Source organism: Corylus avellana, chromosome ca2 (genome assembly GCF_901000735.1).
Source record: "Corylus avellana chromosome ca2, CavTom2PMs-1.0".
NCBI lineage: Eukaryota > Viridiplantae > Streptophyta > Magnoliopsida > Fagales > Betulaceae > Corylus > Corylus avellana.
Window position 1 is genome coordinate 49,285,477 of NC_081542.1, and position 22,262 is coordinate 49,307,738.

A 22,262-nucleotide genomic window follows, 5' to 3' on the forward strand; every position below is an offset into this window, starting at 1 on the left:
GGAATTGTCTTAAGATTCTCTTGGGGGTATTATGCTTAATTCAAAACATATTCTTGGAATATAAATCAGAATCAATGCCTTACAAAGGGAACGTGTAAATTAAATATTGTTGACCATCTATTAAGGGTAAAAACTGGTTCCAAGCTTAAAGCTGGCCTAAAATGACTATCTAATTTTCATTCATAGAATCTTAAACGTGGAATTATTGAGTTTAAAGAAGCTCTGATCTGGAAAAACAGATAAAAGAAAAAGACATTTCTGGACAATGAAGTGTAGACAATAGGATAATCAGTCCGCATTTCTCCTTTTCTCTGCACTTCCTCATTAAGAAACCCCTGTTCTCGATATTCCCCCATAAATGTGTTTTCCTCGTTAGATTTCAATATCCACATTAAAAAAAAATTATGAAAGTCGAGTACTGATAAAATGTTTACATACCAAAACTCAAGAAAGTGCCATGAATTGGAATTGCCTTTTATTCGGCTGCCCGAATCTCAGCTTAAAGAGAGAAAATTGTAGAGCCCACTTATTCCGAGTAGATAAGTTCTGCATTCTAAGCTACTTTGGAAACCGACAACTCCTCTTTTAAGCTGTTCGAATTTTCTAATAACAAAAAAACAACCTAATAACGGGATCCTCGACGGAAGTAATGATATTGTAACACTTAAAGGCACACAAGTATGTAAATTTTATTGATACCACTAAATCATTGGTTACAGTTTCCCACCAATACAAGGGGCCCATGTTCTTGTAAGCCTCATGCTATTGGATAGTTAGGATACAGAAAGCAGTATGTCATTATTAATTGAAATGATGTAAAGAAGTAGATAGTGGTCTGTTTTCAGTATCCTTAGAATATCAAGTATTCTCCTCTGTGTCCGAAAGGTTTCGGACAATAATAAAAAATTGAACCCCGAATCAGCTGTACTGAAAAACACCTGGAAACCAGATAGTATAAAGAAATCAAAGACTTTAAAGGAAGCAGTGAAGAGACACTAAAGGCACAGCAATTCAACCGTAATTCTTAGTACACACTAAACACAACTGAAAATTATGCTTCTGGATCAGGTGACTTTTTTTTTTTTTTTTTTTTTTTTTTTTTAATTGAATAAGGAAAGGGCTACAGGGAAGAATCTTTTCCACTTTTGATCCGAACGGAAGAAAAAGTGAGAGATCCTGAAAACGAAAGGGGTGGGCTCCCCAACAATAAACCCAAAATAAACTAAAACAATACAGAAATAAAAATAAGAGGGAAGGCCACCCCAACAACAAAGCCCAAATGGTAAAATACAGTGCAAATACAAGAACAAGTACTGGATCCAGTCCAAAAGGACCAAACAGCAGGCAATGGTAATTGCCAATGATCCCAAAAGAATCATAAGCAAGCCGGGCCTATTCCAGAACCGCACAAGGCGGTGCAAATTGCAAAGAAACTCCGTGAAGAAATCTTTGCGGGCAAACCAACAACCACTGTTAAATGGCTGTTGAAGAGTAGGCACTGCAGAAAATCAAAAATGAGCCGGCATAGGACGACCACCAACATCAATCTCCTCCTCAAAATCAAACCAAGTCATGGCAGGGAGATAAAAACCCACAAAAAACAATACAAACAGCAAACTAAAACTAAATTTACAGTAAAACAGAAATAAAATTACAACAAAAACAAGCACAAAGAACACCAAAAAACAAGGGCAGGGGCGGTGGTAGCCTGCCGAAGAACAGATCGGGCACCGGCAAGCAGTGGACTGATCGAGGATCGGCTGGCGGAAGAGGGAAGCTAGGAGGCCAGGGAGGATGGTAGAAGGCCTCGATTGGTGGATGGGTCGGCGAGGAAGAGTAGATCGGATTTTGAAAAAACCCAATCTAAACCCCCAAAAACCAGATCCACAACCAGGAACTTCCGCGAGGCAGTGGACGGCGACAGGGATGGACTGAACTACTGCTACTGCTTTTCAACCATAACTATCAGAATACACTAAACACAACTGAAAAGTATATCTATTCTATTTCTCAAAAAGAAATAATCATCGCAAACAACTAAACAATAGTATATGACCATGAGCAATGTTGCATCTTGTCTCAGCAAGCCACCAACAGCTATTCAAAAAACCGGCCCCAAGGCTTTAGCTTATGAGGGTGTAAAATGTGATACAAATATCATGCTGCATGATTGATATGAAAGGTATATAGATTGTCATATCAAAGGAATATATGCAGATTTGCAAGGTAATAGTGAAGATATAAATTAAAATTAGCAGCTGTATGAAAGGCTTGTTTACAGTTTCTTAGCAAGGAACTATCAACACCCTGTTTCAGTATTACTCAACTAGTTTAGTTTCCATTGGTGACAAATGAAAGGATAGTCATGTAACAATTGAGCACCAATACAAAGATAACTCCATCAGAGACCAAACTGGACGAAGTTAAGATGAGAAAAGGCAGGACTTAGATTGGTCATCATGTGCAAAAAAATCCACTAAGTGCATCAATAAGGAGTGACAAATCTTATTTCATAAGCAGTGAAGAATGTGACTTAACAGAATATCCGGTACGCAATAAAGTGGAATGGCAGATAGCAGGCACATAGTTGAATACAGTTCAATCCAGCTCTGCTTGTATCTAATGATCTTAGCATGTTCTCACTCACAATCTAGCTTGAACATACTTGCGTATTTTAAATATTTCAATCAATAAAAATCAATACGGTTTAGGATCCATAGGTTCTTTTTTAACTGACAAATGCGAGAACATCTAATTCAATGCACAATCCACACAGATATGCGAACATGTCAGAACCCAAAATATCTGAATCAATGTAAGAGTGCAGCTGCTTTAGTGATATCACCTACAAACACATCGTATGCACCGAAAGTGAAGTAACCATAAAAAAGGCCATCATTCTACCAATAAGTCTTTTCTTAGCATTATGAGTCACTTTCATGGATTAGGTCCCATTATTCCATACCGTCATCTGTAAGTGCAAAGATGATGGATCACTGCCCCCGGCAGCTTAAAAAATTCATGAACTCAAATGTATGGGTAAGGACAACCAGCCAATACAACCAACTGGTGCCTCTCCCCTCATTTTCAAGTGACGAGCAAGTAGATGGATTTGAGAAGATGGGTGTTGGCAGAGATTTTTTTTTTTTTTCCCACCCTTTTCTGTTTGGGGTATGGTGGGAATGAGGGGATTGTGTGCTTTATGTTGTTCTTTTTCCATGCATTAAAAAGAACAAGATCCGGAGTGCTACAGATCACTAATGAAACTAGATGATGAAAACAAATTATGAATGGGCAATGCAATGAATGAAATAAGTCCAAACAATGATACAGACCAAGTCCCACTTCGGAATGGCAAGGCCAAAATCAGACCCTAGGCAAATAAATTGTTTATTGAAAACTCATCAGTATTGGAAGAAACAATGTTAAACGTCACCTAGAAAATTATCACGGAGAACTCAAAGCACAAAATCTTTGGAGTAAACAGATACTTAATGTTGGCACCCGATTTTTCAGAACCAAAGGAAAATAACTCTAGAATTCCACCATTTTGATATAAGAAAAGAAGCATTTCATTTCTCCAATTCATGCTCATGCTTAAATGAGAAAATCTGAATGTAAGCTGTGACGCAGATGGATAATCTCTCTCCATATCACTTTCCCAATGCTTTATCAACTACATCATTCTTAGCTTCCCCAGCCACATCAGTGTCCGGCCTTGGAACCTTTTTCTCATCCGTTTCAACTGCATCTCCATTAGAGCAGTGGTTCTTCAAAACAGTTGAAATGTCAGCCTCAGAAGCTCCAGCGAGCTTAAAGCGCTCAACAGCAGCATCAAGGTTTTCCTTCCAACCACCCAGCCCCAATTTGCATTCAACTTGGGATCGCTCAAAAAGCATGTTACCCCAGAAGAGATGTATCTGTGATCTCATCACAGCTGCTTGTTCTGCTGCTTCATCTGCTGAAACTTCACCCTGACTGCCAAGGCTAGAGGGCTCGCCTTCAGCATTACTTCCTTGTTTCTTCCTTCTTTTCAATAACTCTTCCTTCTTACTTGCACTTGGATCTTTTAGCTCATTTGCTCTCTGCTCCTCAAGCTTCTCCCACATCTCTGTTGCAGCCTTCATCTTTTCCTCTGCACTGTCAAAAAGTTTAAGAGTTTCGGCAGAATCCCAGCTAGAAAGATCCATCTTCTTAGCAAGTGCAAATGACCAATGAAGTTTGGCCATTTCAAATTGCTGCTGCCCAAGAGCCAGCAACCCCTCATAAAAGTCTGGTTTAATCAGGAGAGCCTCCTCGTACTTCTCTCTGGCCAGAGAATATCTTCCCTTAACCCAGTCATAGGCCACATGAAGTTTTGCTGCCACTACCTCCTTTCCAGCAGATTCATCTAAGGGAATGCGTTTCCTTGCTGCACACATATGAACATTTCCCCAATTGAAGAAAGCCAAAGCAGCTACCTCCTGGAACTTAGCGGCAGCCTTGTCAAAAAGACCTTGGGCTTCCTCACTTGTCACCGTCTCCTCGAGTGCCTCAGAACAAAGCTCCATCCCCAGCTCATGCAAGTCAATATGAGCATCTGGGTCAATGCCAACATGAGTGCGGAAAAGCTGAGCAAATTCAAACAACCAATCGTCCATCTCCACCTCCTTGCCCTCAGGATCTTCTGCTACCAATTTCTCCTTCTGAGCCTCTTTCTCTATCTTATTGATTCCTGTATCAGCAGGTTCCAACACAGATTCACCAAGTGATGAATTAGAGCCACTTTCATCTCCCTTGTTTCCCTCGCTCTCCACATCCTTCTCATCCTCTTCTTCCAATAAAGGTGGCTCCTGCTCAAGACCCACCTCCACAATATGCAATCTCAACATCCCGATTGAGTCTGTCTTATCTGTTTCAGGATCCTTTGGGATGAGGTTATCCACAAAAGACTCTGCCAATCTAAGTTCCCCTGAACAGGTTATGGTCACCAAATCACCATCATTATCCTTATACTTGATCAAAACTGACTTTGATGACGGAAACCTTTTGCCCACAATCTCCCTTAACACTCTGAAACTGCATTTCACTGGCATCTGGGCAAGCCTTATGTCGTGATCATAAACAAGCTTCAATGGCCTCCACTGGATTTCAGCTTCTGGAGTCTGCCCACGCAATGACACTAATGAAAACGATGAATTTTCCTTCTGGTTATCCTTTCTTGGATTGACAGGTTTTGAAGAACCACTAGAAGGCTTCAACACGAGCTTGGGCAACTGTGCTTTAGACTCTGGACCATTTTCTGTGGGAAAAACAGTTTGAGGCCTCTCTGGCTTATTATTTGGTAATATGACTGATCCCCCTGCTGTAGTAGTTGCCTTCTTTGGTACCGGTCGGGCAGGCAAACATGGCCCTAAGCCACCAACTGGGGCACCACGAACTGCAGAAGCCCCGAGGGCAGCAGGGGACGGGCGGCTCTGGAGGTCCTGCTGGGCCTCCTGGCGAGGACCCAATGCTGCCCTCAACCTCCGGGCAATCTCCAAAGCATCCCCATGATTTGGGTCTGCCCCCAATAACACCTGCACATCCTGCATCGCCATTTCATACTTCCCTGTTGCCTCAAATGCCCGAGCCCTCCTAAGGATAGCCCGGACGAAGCGGGGCTGGACCTGAAGCGCCATAGTACACTCAGCAATCACTGCCTCATAGTCTATAGGCTTCATTTGCATCAAACAAGCCGCTCTATTGCTATGAAACACGGCTCGGTCCTGATGGGTTTTTGGAGTAAGTTTAAGAGCATTATCATACTGCTCGAGAGCCCCCACGTAATCCTTACTTGTAAACCTGTTATTCCCTTCTTCTTTGAGCTCATGGGCTCTTTTCAAAAAGACCGAAGAGTCCAAATCAACACCACCATTAACATTTGGTGTTGAATTATCCCCTGACACTTGGTTTGCACCACCCTTCTTCTTCTTATTCCCTGACTTCCCCATATAAAATATAAATCTTTCTCTCCCCCTTCCTCTCTTTCTCTCAAACACACACAAATATAAATTTATCTATTTTATCTAAACGAAAGATAAAGCAGAAGAAAGCTTCCAGAATTTTCAAGAAGAATCTGTGTTCAATGAACAAGAAGAGAGAAAAAGGGGTACTTACAATTACAAATGAGAAGCTCAAAGTTGGAAGCTTTCTGTGAAGATTTTTGTTTCTGTGTGATTTTTTGCCCTGTTGAGTCCCAAAAGAGCCCCAGAAGATCGGTTGGGAAGAAGGTGGATTGGTTGGGTATTTGGAGAAATGTTTGGGTGCTCAGTGTACGAGAGAGATGGAAATGGAAAATGGGGTTTTTGGGAAGTCACTTGGGATGAAACCCTAGATGGTGGGAGGATTTTGGCAATCTAAGATGGAGCCTACTTCTACTTGGTGATCCTCAACCGTCCGATCTGTAGAATGTTATTTCGTCCTTGACTACTTCAAACCCTTCATGTTGGATATTTATCACCTCAAACAGGGGCCAGGGGATCCAAATGAATCCCTGTACCTAAATGCGACGCGTGGCAGATATAAAAATGTTTTCTAGAATCATCGTTCTTTTAAATAATTGCGCGTGTCCTGAATTGATTTTGCATTTTTATTTTTATTTTTTATAAATAGCATTTTTTTGATAAATGTTTTATAATTATACGATAGTTACTAAATAACATTTACCTAATTGAAAAGAAAAATATTATTATTTACACTCATTTTATGCCGACTAACGTGACGTATTTTAAATAATTTTTCATATGAATAAATGAATGAGCATAAAAAATAACATTATTTATTTGAAATGAGTAATGTATCAACTCTTACGCTCACTCTCCAAATACTTTTTTTTTTTTTTACATGTCAGCACAAGAGGGAAAAAGAGATTCAAACTAGTGATATCTGTTTCATTAGACGTGGTCACAGTCGATTGAATTACCTCTTGAAGACATCCAAATACACTTGTTGATATCATAATAAAAATTACCATTAAATTTTGAATGAATTATTAGTAAATTTTATATTTAATGGGGATTTCACTCCACACTAAAGAGTGCAATTAAGAGTGTACTAGCATTTCTCTAAAACCAAATATTAGAATGGCAAGGGTATTGTGGTAATTCAGCATTGAATAGTGGCTAGGGTTGGTAACTGGGATCTCAGGCACTCTATATAAAGACCTCAAAAATTGCAGGACTGGTAAGGTTCGGCGCTTCCCTTCATCTTCTCGAGCGAATTGGTAAATAGGGTTAGGGTTTAAGACTTGGTGTTATATCATTCTTTGATTTGTCTGATAAACCATTCATATTTTAGGGTTTTTCTTTTTGTTTTGTTTCAATCAAAGCCTCTGTTCTGTTTAAGAGAATCGGAGACGGTTTGTGTCTCTGTGTTCAGAAGAACTGCGAGGTATAACAAAATCAACGGCCGAGATATCGTTTCAGTCGTCATATTGTATTGGCGATTCGATTGTTGCTCGTCCACATTTGTTATTTCATTTCTTTTCTTTTTTTCCTTTTTCTCTATCTTTTCTTTGAGTTTGAATCTGACAGTTTTCAAAGGAGAAGCAAAAGAAATGCAGAGAAGCCGGTCCTTTCTACAAATGGTTAAAAAAAAAACAAAAAAAAAAAAGAAAGGAAATAACCATTTTACCCTGAAAAGAAAGGAAATAACCATTTTACCTTTTAAATTCTCTCCTTTTAAAATAAGGGACCGGCCGGGTCTAGTTTTCAACCAGGACATGAATTAGGGACCGGGTCCGGTTTTTATATTCTCTTATAAATTTAATAAATAAATTCACAAATAGTTAATTTGTAAAATAAAATTGCTATATATATATATACCCATTATCGGACAAGGTTTTCCTCATTTGGGGAAAATTTTCTAAATTCGCATATGATTAGACAATCACATATAAGTTGTAAGAACGATTCTCTTTAATAGATTTAGTTAATAACTCGTCATAGATATTTATCTTTTGGAATAAAAGTTAATTGGACACAACTTTGCCGAATTTGGGGTGCATCAAATGCTTTGGGCTATGCATACAAACAATGTGTGTACCTTATAGGTCCCCAAGTTCTTTAAATAGCTCTGCAGGCTGTGGGTTTATGGAACTTTAATCGACTTGAAAGTCTACCTTTTTGTCATTAATTACTAAAATAAAAAAAAGTAAATTTATCCATCAAATTTTACTACTAATTGTGATATGACAAACACAAGAGGAAGTGAGGAAACTGAAGAAGACAAGGGTAACCAACACCTTCAACAATAACATAGGAATATTCACAAAGGAACGAAGAAGATGAAATGTTCACACATACAAAAGCGAAGACCTATATTTATGATTTCTAATTAACAAGGAAACCAAGGCAAGAACACCAGCTAAGGGTGTACGGGGAGGATTCCAACAAAAAAAAGAAAAGAAAAGAAAAAGGAATGATATTATTATCCGACATCCACTACTTTCACTTTCTTTTCGGCTCATCTCAATCAATGGCCACTCTCCATGCTTTTCTGCTTTATGTGAAAGCAAATGCCTTTTCTTCCTTGTATTAGGCTATCTCTTTAAACATGAAAATGATATTGGCAAGTGCTTCAAGCCAGAAATATCAAACAATTCTATGAACCTCTGATCTGTCACTCTGGCCTTAGCAGCAGCAAACCTCTGATACTCATCAAAAACAGAAGACAGGCACCATCTTTGCAATCTTCTCAAGCATCCCACCAGACAACCAGTACGGTGCTGCACAGTCGAATCGAATGATACACAGATTGTTTGAAGATTTCAATCATATAAGAAAGCAGAAAGCAGAAAACAGAAAATAATCACAGTACCTTCCCTCGTTTGCAATGAATTAGAAGTGGGTGGTTCCTCACATCTGGCATGGCAGACAAGCAAAAAACTTGCATTAGCAGGTTGCACAAAAGAGTCAAGTTATCCTATATTTGGGCATAATGTTTAAGTTTGTATGATACCAAGGAGAACTTTCAGTGCTTCGCGAATTGTTTCCTCTGGAATGTTTACAAAAGGCTCCTGCCCATGGCATTGGTTATCAATGTCAAATGTTGTTTCGGATGCAAGTACAACAACCATACACAATCACATACTATATGAGGCAAAGCTTCCACTGATATCAGCAATTGTGATCAATGACTACTCACTCAAAGGAAGAAACAACATTAACAAAAACCCCTAAAGGGATAAGTACATCTCTGGTAACCCTGCACAAAATATGGTTACTACTTTTACATAAATATATCCAAAGCATAGCCAATCTTTTGCAACCCAGAAGCTCCCCTGTTTCTAGGATTCCTCAATTTACAATTCTATGATCCACTATCTACCTCTGTCAAAATTGGTTTCCCTACTAACAGTCGATTTTTCTTCTACAGTTTCTTTTGAAAACTTCAACCCATGAAAACCTTTCAAGAAGAGGGCTGATTCATGCCACTTTGCCATGACAGAATAATGGGATAAAAATATGGTTTCAAGAATTTTTAAAATGGATCTGTTTAATATTTAGTGGTCAACATGAAGATTTTTTCAGCAGATCAACCACAAGAAAAACCAGTGTCTCAAAAACGCACAGCAATGTGGCCGCAAGTCTTGATAGCTACCAAAATAGAAATCTGCATCTTAGTGTTAAAACAATGGCCAATAGATTATATTAATAATAATAAAAAGCATAGGTCCGTTCTGAACCTTACTCAATTAGTCCCATTTCAATTATCATAGTTAACGCGTTGTTTGATCCCATTTCTAACAATTTCGCACATAAATTCAGGAAGCAGAGTCAACAATTCCACAGTAAATAAAAAAAAAAAAAAAAAATCAGATCATTATCAAATTACATGAACGAATTAAGCCTAAAAATCCAATACCGAACCTTACAGCCATCGATCCCGAACTGGAAAAGCTTAATCCCATTAGCCTTCAAAAACTCATTGTTCGCCTCCGGATAGGGCTCCAGGCACAAACATCTACCACAAACAACGATATCAAATCCCCAAAATATCACTCATAGCGACCAAAATTTCCGAAGAAGAAAACAGTTATCGAAAAATTACACACTCACATAATGGAACGGAGCTCTAGGGATTTCAAGAAGCCGAAGTTAGCGGAATCTGGGAAACCGGACCTGAACACGCCATTATCGACCATCGCGAAGTTCAGCGGCGGAACCAACAACTCCTCCCCGTCCCGCTCGCCATCTTCAACGACAATCGGCGGAGACTTCGCCGCCGTCGAGTTCCCGAAGGTCAACGACTGCGAGGGTTCGGTCGCTGTACACATCTCCGGCCCAAAGCTCTCAACCTTCATGGATTTGGCGCCAAAAATTTGAAACAAAGCGATTCTGAGAATCTGAGAGGCTTTTCGAAATCTTCTTTCTTTCTCTCTTCTTTTTTCTCGGTGGGAAAGAGGGAAAAAGTGAGAGAGAAAGGATCTCGTGATGATGAATCGTGCTGTGGACGATGGAATGGGATTGTGATCCGGTTGGTTTTCGTATTGGCCTTGTACGATAGAGACGTGGACATAAAAAGCAAAGACCAAGAAGAGTTGAGGGAAAAAGGCTGAGCCTGATGAATATCTACTTTACTTGTAGATTTTTTTAATAATGAGAAAGAGTTATATAGTGGAGAGACCGAGATATAATAGTTGAGAAAATATATTTAATTAACACTCTCCTGACATTTACATATAAAATATTTTACTGTGGAGGTTAATATCATATTAAATTATTAATTATCTCAAAAAATTAGTTTATAGAAATAATAATCACTTTCCTTGCTTTGTGGACAAATTAATTAAGTTTTGTGCTCAATAATTTGTTTATTCAATTTCATAATTCTAGATCCAATTAGAGGTGGGAAAGAAAATTCACAGAAATTTATTTCAAACTGGTATGGAGGAATATCTTTCAACTCATGTAAAATAGTGTCAAGTGTTTATAAATATTTAAAAGATACATTAAATTTAGTTTAAATTAGTAAACTGTTATTAATGAGGTTAAGAATTTAATGTGTCTTTTAAATGTTTATGGACACTTAGCACTATTTTACATGGGTTTAGTTTTTTTTTTTTTTTGGAAGGGAGGGGGAGATGCAGATGATGATTGGAGTGTTAGTAAACCTAGTAGACTAAAGAAACCCTAGAATACATAAGGCAAGTAATAACTCAAGAATAATATCAAATAATTCTTAACATAGAGTATTCTAATTTTGTTAAAAAAAAATTGATAGCCCACACATAGAGGGATTGAGGCGGATTCTGATTTTAGAAAATAGGAGTCTCTACGATGTTCGCTTTTCGCAACATGTAGACGGACTATTCGAAATCTATTCGGGCAAACAAATCTCATACAAATTTTTTCACATTTGTAACCTAAATTGATAGCAATTTGAACAATAAAATTGCTAAAAATCTCTATCCAAATTGCGGCACCTGTTTGTCTTGAACATGTGACCTTTTACACCCTAATCTAGTTAGAATAATTAATTATGTAGCGCTTCTTCTTTTTTGTGGAATGTTCAATTTTTAGTGAAATTTGAGCATTCCAATTATAAAGGATTCGACCACATTATATATTCTTTTTGAATATTTTATGTAGGTCTTATAAATTTAATGAAGAATTTAAAAAATATATATATAAAACGAAAATGGATGAGAAATGATTTCTTTTATATTTTATTTATTATAATTTTTTTTTTTTTTATGGTCAATGGTCAATGATTAAGATTTAGCAACTCACCTGGGCCTTAAAAGGGTCACTTACATGTGGAGTGAGCATTCGACAAGATTCGAAGGATCTTTAAGATATACAACAAATATTTTCCTTTGACCAAAACTAAATATTTTAATATTACTAATATATTATTCTCTATTAGTTAGTTTGATCAGCGTTAAGAGGCCTAGCGATTAACTTTTCATTTTCGTAGTAAAGCTCCAAATCAAAATCTACCATAATATGCTTCTCTATCTTTGACACATACTATAAAAATTTTAAATTGTTGTTATTTAATGAAGTTCGGGAGGTATGTTGAATCTATATTATTCGAAGGATCTTTATGTTATACAACAAATATTTTCCTTTAACTAAAACTGAATATTTTAATATAACTAATATATTATTCTCTATTGGTTAGTCTGATCAACGTTAAGAAGCCTAGCAACTAACTTCTCATTTTCGTAGTAAAGCTCCAAAATCAAAACCTACCACAATATGATTCTCTATCTTTGACACATTCTATAAAATTCCAAATTGTTGTTATTCAATGAAGTTCGGGAGGTACGTTGGATCTATATTATTCGAAGGATCTTTATAGTATATAACAAATATTTTCCTTTAACCAAAATTGAATATTTTAATATTACTAACATATTATTCTTTATTGGTTAGTCTGACCAGCGTTAAGAGGCCTAGCGACTAACTTCTCATTTTCGTAGTAAAGCTCTAAATCAAAACCTACCATAATATGCTTCTCTATCTTTGACACATGTTATAAAATTCCAAATTGTTGTTATTTAATGAAGCTCGGGAAGTATGTTGGATCTATATTATTCGAAGGATCTTTATGGTATGCAACAAATATTTTCCTTTGACCAAAACTGAATATTTTAATATTACTAATATATTATTCTCTATTGGTTAGTCTGATCAACGTTAAGAAGCCTAGCAACTAACTTCTCATTTTCGTAGTAAAAATCCGAAATCAAAACCTACCACAATATGATTCTCTATCTTTGACACATACTATAAAATTCCAAATTGTCGTTATTCAATGAAGTTCGGGAGGTACGTTGGATCTATATTATTCGAAGGATCTTTATAGTATATAACAAATATTTTCCTTTAACCAAAATTGAATATTTTAATATTACTAACATATTATTCTTTATTGGTTAGTCTGACCGGCGTTAAGAGGCCTAGCGACTAACTTCTCATTTTCGTAGTAAAGCTCCAAATCAAAACCTACCATAATATGCTTCTCTATCTTTGACACATGTTATAAAATTCCAAATTGTTGTTATTTAATGAAGCTCGGGAAGTATGTTGGATCTATATTATTCGAAGGATCTTTATGGTATGCAACAAATATTTTCCTTTGACCAAAACTGAATATTTTAATATTACTAATATATTATTCTCTATTGGTTAGTCTGATCAACGTTAAGAAGCCTAGCAACTAACTTCTCATTTTCGTAGTAAAGATCCGAAATCAAAACCTACCACAATATGATTCTCTATCTTTGACACATACTATAAAATTCCAAATTGTCGTTGTTCAATGAAGTTCGGAAGGTACGTTGGATCTATATTATTCGAAGGATCTTTATGGTATACAACAAATATTTTCCTTTAACCAAAATTGAATATTTTAATATTACTAATACATTATTCTTTATTGGTTAGTCTGACGAGCGTTAAGAGGCCTAGCGACTAACTTCTCATTTTCGTAGTAAAGCTCCAAATCAAAACCTACCATAATATGCTTCTCTATCTTTGACACGTACTATAAAATTCCAAATTGTTTAGTAATGCTTCTTAAGGTTACTCTTTTATTTTTAGCAAAAGCGAAAAGTAAGAACATTTAAAAAAAAAAAAAAACAAACAAAAACAAAAACCCCAAACAAATTCCTCCTAAAAAGTTTTGCCAAACGAACCCATTAATGTTCCTGATTACCAAAAAAAAAAAAAAAAACGTTCCTGATTACAGTGTTTGGTATTGGAAATATGACATAAGCCATTAAAAACTAGACGGGTGATGGGATTATATTGAAATGAGTTGGATGCTGTGTAAATCTTTTCATGTCCAAACTAATATATTCTCTAGGCTCAAAAGATCACCTGTAGTCTGTAGAATAATGTTACGCGTACGAGTTTACTTGCAGCTTTTCTGCTCAATGACGTGGATATAAACTTCAATGGGGCCGACAATCCTAACCTTACCTGCCCATTTCATACTCAATAACATACGCAAATATCAAGCAGTGGAGAGATGGGACTTTAAATAATGAGGATTTTAATTAATTTTCAATTTCCACCAACTATTCCCCCTGCCCTATCCTTCACGCTGCAAGTACTAGTACTTTAATCGTTCCTTGACTATTTGCAGTCAACATTGTTGGGCTATCATTCTTCCAACAAACAGCACTGATGAAGTAACGTCCTACATTATTCTCATCATCTCCTTCTGAAGAACCAAATCTATGCCAAGCCATTGGTTTAGAGATAGCCTGCAGGTAGACATCAAAATCAGGTTTCTTCAAGTAGACATCAAAATCAGGTTTCTTCAAGTAGACATCAAAATCAGGTTTCTACAAGATTGAATTATAAAGAGTAATACTTCTCTTCACACTGACTGACATGACATATTTTAAGTAACTTTTCATACTAACTCTTTTAAAACTTGTTGACATGTGTTAATATGTAATTAGAGAGTGTTATAACTTACATAGTTTTAATTACATGCTGACACTTGCTACTTTTTTTTTTTTTGATTTTTTTTTTTTTTTTTAAAAAATGTAGATGTAGCATTACTCATTTAGATATTTCTTAACCTTGTGATAAACGAACACTTCGTTTGTCTCACTGCCACAAGCTATGTACTCGCTATTTACCGAGAGACCCACAAAATTCTTCTCATTCACGTGGCCTCTGTACGTGCGCAGCTGTGCAAATGAGAAATAATTTATGAATGCATAGTTAGTTTGGATATCATTTAAATAAAAAAGAAAAGAAAAAAGAAAGAAGTTTTGAATTCCCATATAAACAAAAGGGTATCATAATTGAGCCATATATATATATATATATATATATATAGAGAGAGAGAGAGAGAGAGAGAGAAATTCTATCGGTACCAAACTTTTTGCCAAAAGAATGAGATAGTGGTACCAAAATGATGTGAAACTTATTTATTAGTACCTGTAGCATTTGTCATAATTAATTGTTTAAATCTTCTCCAATGAATAAACTCCACATCATTTTGATACTCATCTCTTGGTAAAATATTTGGTACCCTTCACAATCCCATTAAAGTTACCAAGAACACTTAGGCCCCGTTTGGCTTGTGAATACTTACTGGTAAATTTTCCTTCACATCCCACAAGCGCAATGTGTTGTCAGTAGATGCAGAAGCAAGTTCATTGTTAGACAAGAATTTTACATATGAAACAGCTTTTCTGTGCCCGCTAAACACATGCAGGGGTTGGCTGATATTTCTCAAGTCATAATAGCGAACGTGACGATCTGAAGAACCAACCTGAAAAACTCCCAAGTATTAGAGCTTATATCTGGATTTTATCCAGATAGATAGCCGAAGTTGAGCCATGAGTTCTACGAAGTCTAAATTTCATTGGATGTGAGTAAGGGAAGTCTGCATCACAAACTACTGTTCTTTCATCAATTATTGAAATAAAAGATAAAGACAAAAGTAGAGTTTTAGTATCAACAATTTCAAGACATTTGTATTTTAGATAAAAACATGACTCAAGCAGCAAAGCTTTGATGGAAACATACTGCCACATAAATGCTTGATCCAGGATTATACTTGACAGAACAAATATTCGCTTTCATGTCGATTGTAAGAACACTTGCTTCTTGCCTTGTGCACCAAATTTTGACCTGTTACTCACAGACAAAAAAAAAAAAAAAAAAAAAATCAAGCTGAGACTACTTTTTAGCATGAACTCAATCAAAATAAGCTACATCAATATTTTATGAGGTAACCCAAAAAAATCCCAACTTGAGATTGCATAAGGGCATGGCAAGAGCACTAATATGTCTCAACGTAAATGGCTGATCCAGAAAAATGCAGCTTGCTTATATTCTGATTAAGGACACTAAATCAGACTATTGTGTTTCTAAATATTAGTTATCATGAAACAGAAGAAAACAATTTCCACATTGACAAAATTGGCTTGACTTGCTTGCAGATTTGGTGCATTTATCATGCCATACAAATAAGAATCCACTTACCAAAAAGAAAAAGAAGCAAGGAAATCTGACGATTGATACTTTAACTGAGGACTATTTAAAAGACAATATAGGCAATGTCATGGCCAAAAGCAGGACTTTTTCCATGAAGATGACACGTGGATTGACTAAATTCTTAAATCTAAAAGGAAAAGTGGTCAAGAAATTGTGACCATAATTTAGGGGCCACTTGGGCTGTAAACAAGTTGGAACATTTGGGTCGAGCACATACTGTCATAATGGCTCTGAAAAAGATGAACTGTTTGTGCCCAGGTCCGTTGACAAATAGTACACTATTTCAAGAAACTCCCCTGGGGTGTCTTACAAATGTCATGATAAGATCCTTGATTTCTCAAGACAGCCGACACATTCTAAGGCTCTAATTTCAAGAGGTACTAAGGATATCTCTATTTCATCCGTGCAACCTTGAATACTGCACACCTATAAGGAACCAGTCTATTGTCCATTTTTTTTCTTTTCTTTTCAACTCATATTAATATACAGCTCACCAAGTCATACGGTATACCCCATATTTTTCCATTTCCAACTACCTTGCAGTCATCACTGCCTGATACAAGCATTGAAGGTTCGGTGCGTGAAAAATCAACACTCCAAGCTCGCTTTTCATGCTCCTCATATTCCATCACACTCTGGAAAGAAAAGAGTTCTGTTAAATAATTTCTATGACTAGATGATTAGAAGGATGACCAGATTATGACAGTGTATTTGTGTATGCAGATAAACTTGTGAGAGCATACGCTACCCAGTGATTGAAAGAGAAAAAAAGAGAGTTACTACCTGGCGGTTGTTTACATCCCAAACAGTCACTATCCCCTCATAATCACTACTAGCAATATGGTTTTTTGTGTACTTATTCCAGCTCAAGCAAATAAGTTTGGATCGTGTGGGCATCTCTACAACAGGACGGTGAACATCTGCAGGTTCATTCACCACCTAGAAGCAATCACAAAGGCAATAGATTACCAGTAAAATAAAAAAATTAAAAAAAAAAAATTGTGGCATAAATAATGTCTCAGGAAAGATAAATAAAATGGTATATTGCTGTCTCCATTTCTTATTAGAACATAATAAACGCACCATTTAAGTAAAATGCTCAAGAAACAGCTAAAACATGGTAGTATAAAGTAGATCCAGATCACATATTTAAGAATGTTATTTAAGAAGCTATAAAAGAAATGGTATGGAAGATTGCCTTTCATATTCCTCCCAAGTCATTTTTTGCTGTTAGAAAGAAACTAGACTCCATCAAAACCCGAAATATTATCTTAAACACTTACTGAGGAAAAATCAAAAACCTTGATGCGCCGTGAAACACCAGCTGTAGCAAACAACTCATTATCACGATCGAATTCTATACTGCAGCAAATACAATGGGATTTGAAATTCAATGGTTTTGACCTTTAAGAGAAGCTAAATAACAATATCTAAGTTGCATGGCTTGCACAGAGAAATTGCAGAACTCTGTTTGATTGTTTTTTCCTTTTTACATGACTTGGTAGGTCATTTGCATTGCCATTGGCAAATGTGGTTGCCATGGGTGCATTATAATTTACAAATTTATATATTTACAACATTTACAACATATTATAAATATGATAAATTGTTAGCAAATCTAGAAGATAAAGAGAATCACACCAGAGCTTCTGACTGGTTAAATGAAATTGTACAACATGCAAGAAATTTCAACTCACCTTGACACAATATTGGGAGTGTGAAAAATGTCATCATGCCGAAGTTCAGCAATGACCCTCAATCGACTATATCAAGCAACAACCAGATAATATCAGCAATTTAGCAAATAATGTTTCCCAAAAAGGACTGAATATGAAAAACTAAAATCAATACCTCAAAAATCCAGTACCTGTATCGGGTAAAGGTAGTCAGCACAGATAGGAAATCATCAAGACCTGGATTATAACCTCCTCTACTTACAGTATTTGTGTCCCTTCTATCCTGTTTGTGAGACTGCCCATTCCAATTCCGCCTCTTTTGCAAATAACACTCTTGTAGGCCGTTGAACTGTAGCAAGAGATGATAATAAGAACCAATTAACTATATAAATAATTAAAATATACTTATAATAAGCTTTAATTCAATAGCCTATTCATCTCAACCACAGATCAATTTGCACAATTTCTCAGAGTAATATCAGCCTAACTTCTAGGAGGTCTCAACTTCAGTAGGAGTTATTCCAATAGCATATAATTACAGTAGCTGGCAAACAGAATATAGCATCTATAAAGCAGCTTAAGGAACTTGGCCCTTGGGCTATATAGTTTTGTGCCATCAGAAAGGACAGAAGGCCTAATGACACAAAAAGTCAACATAAGATAATACACGGACAACCAAATCTTCACCACCACATCACAGCCAGGAAGCTGTTGCTCACTAAAGGACATGATAAAATAGCAACTCAATTTCAATGTACAATAAGGATAAAATAAAACTCTTGTAAGATCACAAACCTGTGAATGGACCTGCCTTTTTCTTGCTACAGCTAGTGCTGATGGAGCAACAGATTGCAAATCTGAACCACTACAAGCATCCCTCCTTTGGAGTACGTGGGAGCTCGCTTGATCCATTGCATCAGCAATTTTGTTCTGTGATCCCATCTGCCCTTGCGCATAGCGTGCACTGCACATAATGCCACTTTCATGCTTATCAGTCAACGAAGCCCACGCTTTTGTTGCAATGGAGTCACCATTAAGCATCCTCAGTTTTACTGAGAATCCATCTTTTGTCCGGTACAGTCCTGTTCTATATCTCTGTACAGCATTTATGTCCTCCTTGATATACAGGAGATCAGCTTGTAACTACAATGGAAACAGAAGAATATCAGCTCCGAAACTAAAGATGAACTGCAATTTAATAAAAAGAAACATTAACTCTTCATTAAACCCCTTGGCAGTCATCCAACAATGAACCAATACATACATTTACAGCACTTGCAAGTAAATGCATCCTTCCCCGCAGGGCACAGTGGAAACAATTAACATGTACAGTGATATATGCAACTTGAAGTAAACTAGACATCCTGAGGACTGACAATCATAGCATGGAAGTCAAGGGTTCTCCTCAAGGTTCGCTCGTTTGAAGTTCCAGATGCCTCTGGTTTTTCTAGGTGTATTCAGATAACTGTTTCATGACTTTAAAATAGGGTTTTTTGTTTTTTTTTTTACTCCGCATTATTACTCCATCAGCGGGGGGATAATCCCATGTATCATAACAGTTATACAAGCAGATATTTCCAGTAGAAAGTGTTGGCATACACGAAGGAAATAAAATATGACTCAAAGGCAGAAATAAATAAAATCAGGTGCAAAGACCTCATTCAGCTCTTCAGTCTTTTTCTCCCGCAGGCAATGTAAGAAGTCAAGCAGAATCTGCATATTTTTCTCAGCTTCTTCTTGCTCCATTTTTCTCTTCATTTCTGTGAGGAGAGACAGCAGGCCATCTAGCTCCTTAATTGACACCTCACGACCCTGTCTAAGATCCTCAAGAAAGAGTCATTCTAAATAACAAGTAATTATATACAGATAATTAGCATTAAAACATCCACTGATACATTTCAAAACTAATTTAACTGACTAACTAAAAATAAATCCCAACTGGAAAAAAGAAATGAAAAATCTGCAGGCAAGACAGAAATTTTCTTTATATTAACTGACCTGTTGTAATGACTGACGAAGATGTTCAAAAGGGGACGCAGACTTTGCTTTCTGACGAGCACAAGTTCTCCTTAATAACTGCAAGGTTCAATACAGATTTCTAAACAAACTGTACTCAGGTTATCAAAAATAGTAAGATTTAGTATATTAATTAAATAATTAAATTTATCAATTTTTATTGGTTTAACTTATTAAGAGAAGTAGTCATTTACATGGTATTAAAGCGAATAATTCACTCTTCCTTTTAATTAAATATTTGGCGCGATGAAAGAGATGCGAAAGTGTTAAAATATTAATTAAATTATTAAATTCTCCTTCCTATAAAGTTGAATTTTATTATTTTGATTGCTTTGATTTCCAACTGTACATGCATTTTCAGATCGTCAACAATGAAGAACTCAATTCAACATGCATCATTTCATTTTCTCCCACATTTTCTCTGGTAACAAACGGAACACCACGAAACCGATCCGCAAACAAAATTCACAAACAAAAATTCCAAAAAAGCGCTAATCAGAAGAAACCAAAAAAAAAAAAAATAATAATAATAATAATTAACACACCTTATCAAGTAGAAAATTAGGGAAGATATGAGCGGTAGTGAGGTAGTGACTGCAACAAGGACAGTCGCTCTTGTTCCTCAGGTGCGTGACAATGCACATGTAGCAGAAGCTGTGGCCACACGCAGTGAGGAACGCGTCGCTTATGATCTGCATGCATATCGGGCAAAGCGAGTCCTTGTCCATGTCACTCGGTCCCGCGTCCTCCGACTCCGGATTCGGAGGAGCAGGTGGCACCGGCGGCCGTTCCGCCGCGGGGTCCAGTGAGGGCTCGTCCTTCACGGAGGGGACCAGTTCTCCCACTGCGCTCTCTCCCATTTTGTCTTCTTCAATTTCTCTTTCTTTTTCTTTTCTTTTTTTCTGAGTCAATCTCTCTTTCTCTAGAATTGGAGTTGTGTGAATCGTGTGAGCAGAGTGTGAGTTATAAAAGTCGTTGGAAGAAGAGAGGAAATGAAACGTTGTCCTGTGAACAGAGCGAGATAGTTTGTGAGGGTGAAAACCACCCACGTTAGGCGGGCGTTTTCTTCATTCGTTTTTTTTTTTTGTTCGAACAACGGCGTCGTGTTGGACTTGTTGTGTTTAGTGTTTAACTTTGATTTGCCAGATCAAAGCGGTTGTTGGAATGTCATTTAATACTCCAACTGTCAACGGTGACATTTTGATTTGGATGCCTAATTGTCAGGGACCAATGTTATTTAGATAATTAATTGTAAATGAGTAATGTACGTTATTTAGTAGATTTTTGTATATAATTATTCTATAATTTACTCACACTTATAAAATAAAATAAAAACAAGGATAGTTGTATGATAGTGTCTATTAAATATAATAACTCATTGTAAAATGTAAATAAAGTGATAAATGTTGACGTGACAATATCATCATAATTTATAGAGGTGTCAACCCGGTCCGGTTTCCCGGTTTTTGGCTAAAACCGGAACCGGAACCGGGACCCCGGTTAACCGGGGTCCCGGTTCCCGGCCGGTTCCGGTTTTACCCGGTCCGGTAACCGGTTTTTGAAAAAAAATTAGTGTTTGGGGCTTATTTTAGGTATTGGGCCTAAAATAAACTCATTATTTTTTTCATAAGTTAGCTCATTTAAAAAAAGTTATTAATCTTTTTGTCTAAATTAAATAGGCTTTATTGTGATTGTTCCAAATAATTAAAAAATAAACCTAAAAAAGCCTAAAAATCCTAAAAAAATCAATGTTTTTGCATATATGAGCCTTAGAAATAAAAAATCAAATTTTTTAAAATACCCTAAAAATCATTTTAAATTAGATACATAAAGAAAACATTAAAACAATAAAAAGTAAAAACAAGTATGTAAACAAACCAACATGCACAAGAAATAAATACCCCTTACTACAACAATTCAAAACCCAAAAAAATAAAAAATAAAACAAGTATTTAAATAATCTACCAATCAAAAGAAATACACTCACAATAAAAATAGTTTACAAACATATTACAAAGACAATATATATATATATATTATTTAATAAAATAAGACCCGGTTCCGGTTTTCCCGGTTTTTACCGGGTGCCAAAAACCGGGACCGGAACCGGGGTCCCGGTTTCCGGTTTTCCGGTCCCGGTTCCGGTTTCCCGGTTATTTTTGACACCCCTAATAATTTAATTTAAAATAGTGTTGATAAGAACTATACGTTTTACTACAAGTTTCTTATAAATTAACATGATGGTTCATGTAACACTTATCACATCACTATTGGCTGGGAAAACGGGTTTGTGGATTGACATGATTACGACTCGTAATGACCCGTGACCCGATTAGCTTATACACGAACACGAGTCGTTAGCTAAATGGGTTGGCAGGCTTGACACGAGTATGACACAGAAAATAGCCCAATAACCTGACACGATCCGTTTAAAATAATAGGGTCATATCGTGTTGACACGACCCAATACAACCAGACAGATTATAATTTTGAAGAAGTTTAATTAATGACAATAACACAATAAAAATCATAATATCAAACCAAATTTGATTAACATGAAACATACTAGTTCATATAA

At 36.4% G+C, this 22,262-nt stretch overlaps 3 protein-coding genes and 1 non-coding gene across 4 annotated transcripts; 1 reads left to right on the top strand and 3 right to left on the bottom strand.

Moving 5' to 3' along the window:
• Positions 1–3,352: 3,352 nt before the first annotated feature.
• Positions 3,353–6,408, bottom strand: LOC132171504 (protein CLMP1). Its single transcript, XM_059582832.1, has one exon. It carries the CDS (start codon positions 5,970–5,972, stop codon positions 3,654–3,656), a length of 2,319 nt encoding a protein of 772 aa, XP_059438815.1. The 5' UTR covers positions 5,973–6,408; the 3' UTR covers positions 3,353–3,653.
• A 952-nt stretch (positions 6,409–7,360) lies between these two features.
• On the top strand, positions 7,361–7,487 carry LOC132173199 (small nucleolar RNA snoR111). The gene has a single exon (XR_009439290.1). It is a non-coding gene; the product is annotated as a small nucleolar RNA snoR111 (small nucleolar RNA).
• A 766-nt stretch (positions 7,488–8,253) lies between these two features.
• Positions 8,254–10,579, bottom strand: LOC132170485 (probable tyrosine-protein phosphatase DSP4). Its single transcript, XM_059581479.1, has 5 exons — positions 10,080–10,579; positions 9,891–9,984; positions 8,980–9,037; positions 8,839–8,882; positions 8,254–8,746 (listed from the first exon to the last, which is right to left on the bottom strand). The coding sequence occupies exons 1-5, from the start codon at positions 10,322–10,324 to the stop codon at positions 8,561–8,563; spliced, it is 627 nt and encodes a 208-aa protein (XP_059437462.1). The 5' UTR covers positions 10,325–10,579; the 3' UTR covers positions 8,254–8,560.
• A 3,194-nt stretch (positions 10,580–13,773) lies between these two features.
• On the bottom strand, positions 13,774–20,626 carry LOC132170510 (E3 ubiquitin-protein ligase COP1-like). The gene is made up of 13 exons (XM_059581513.1): positions 20,230–20,626; positions 19,667–19,744; positions 19,325–19,480; positions 18,464–18,811; positions 17,860–18,017; positions 17,690–17,755; positions 17,276–17,354; positions 16,776–16,931; positions 16,529–16,627; positions 15,522–15,626; positions 15,085–15,264; positions 14,564–14,674; positions 13,774–14,239 (listed from the first exon to the last, which is right to left on the bottom strand). The coding sequence occupies exons 1-13, from the start codon at positions 20,542–20,544 to the stop codon at positions 14,072–14,074; spliced, it is 2,019 nt and encodes a 672-aa protein (XP_059437496.1). The 5' UTR covers positions 20,545–20,626; the 3' UTR covers positions 13,774–14,071.
• Between the last annotated feature and the right edge of the window lie 1,636 nt (positions 20,627–22,262).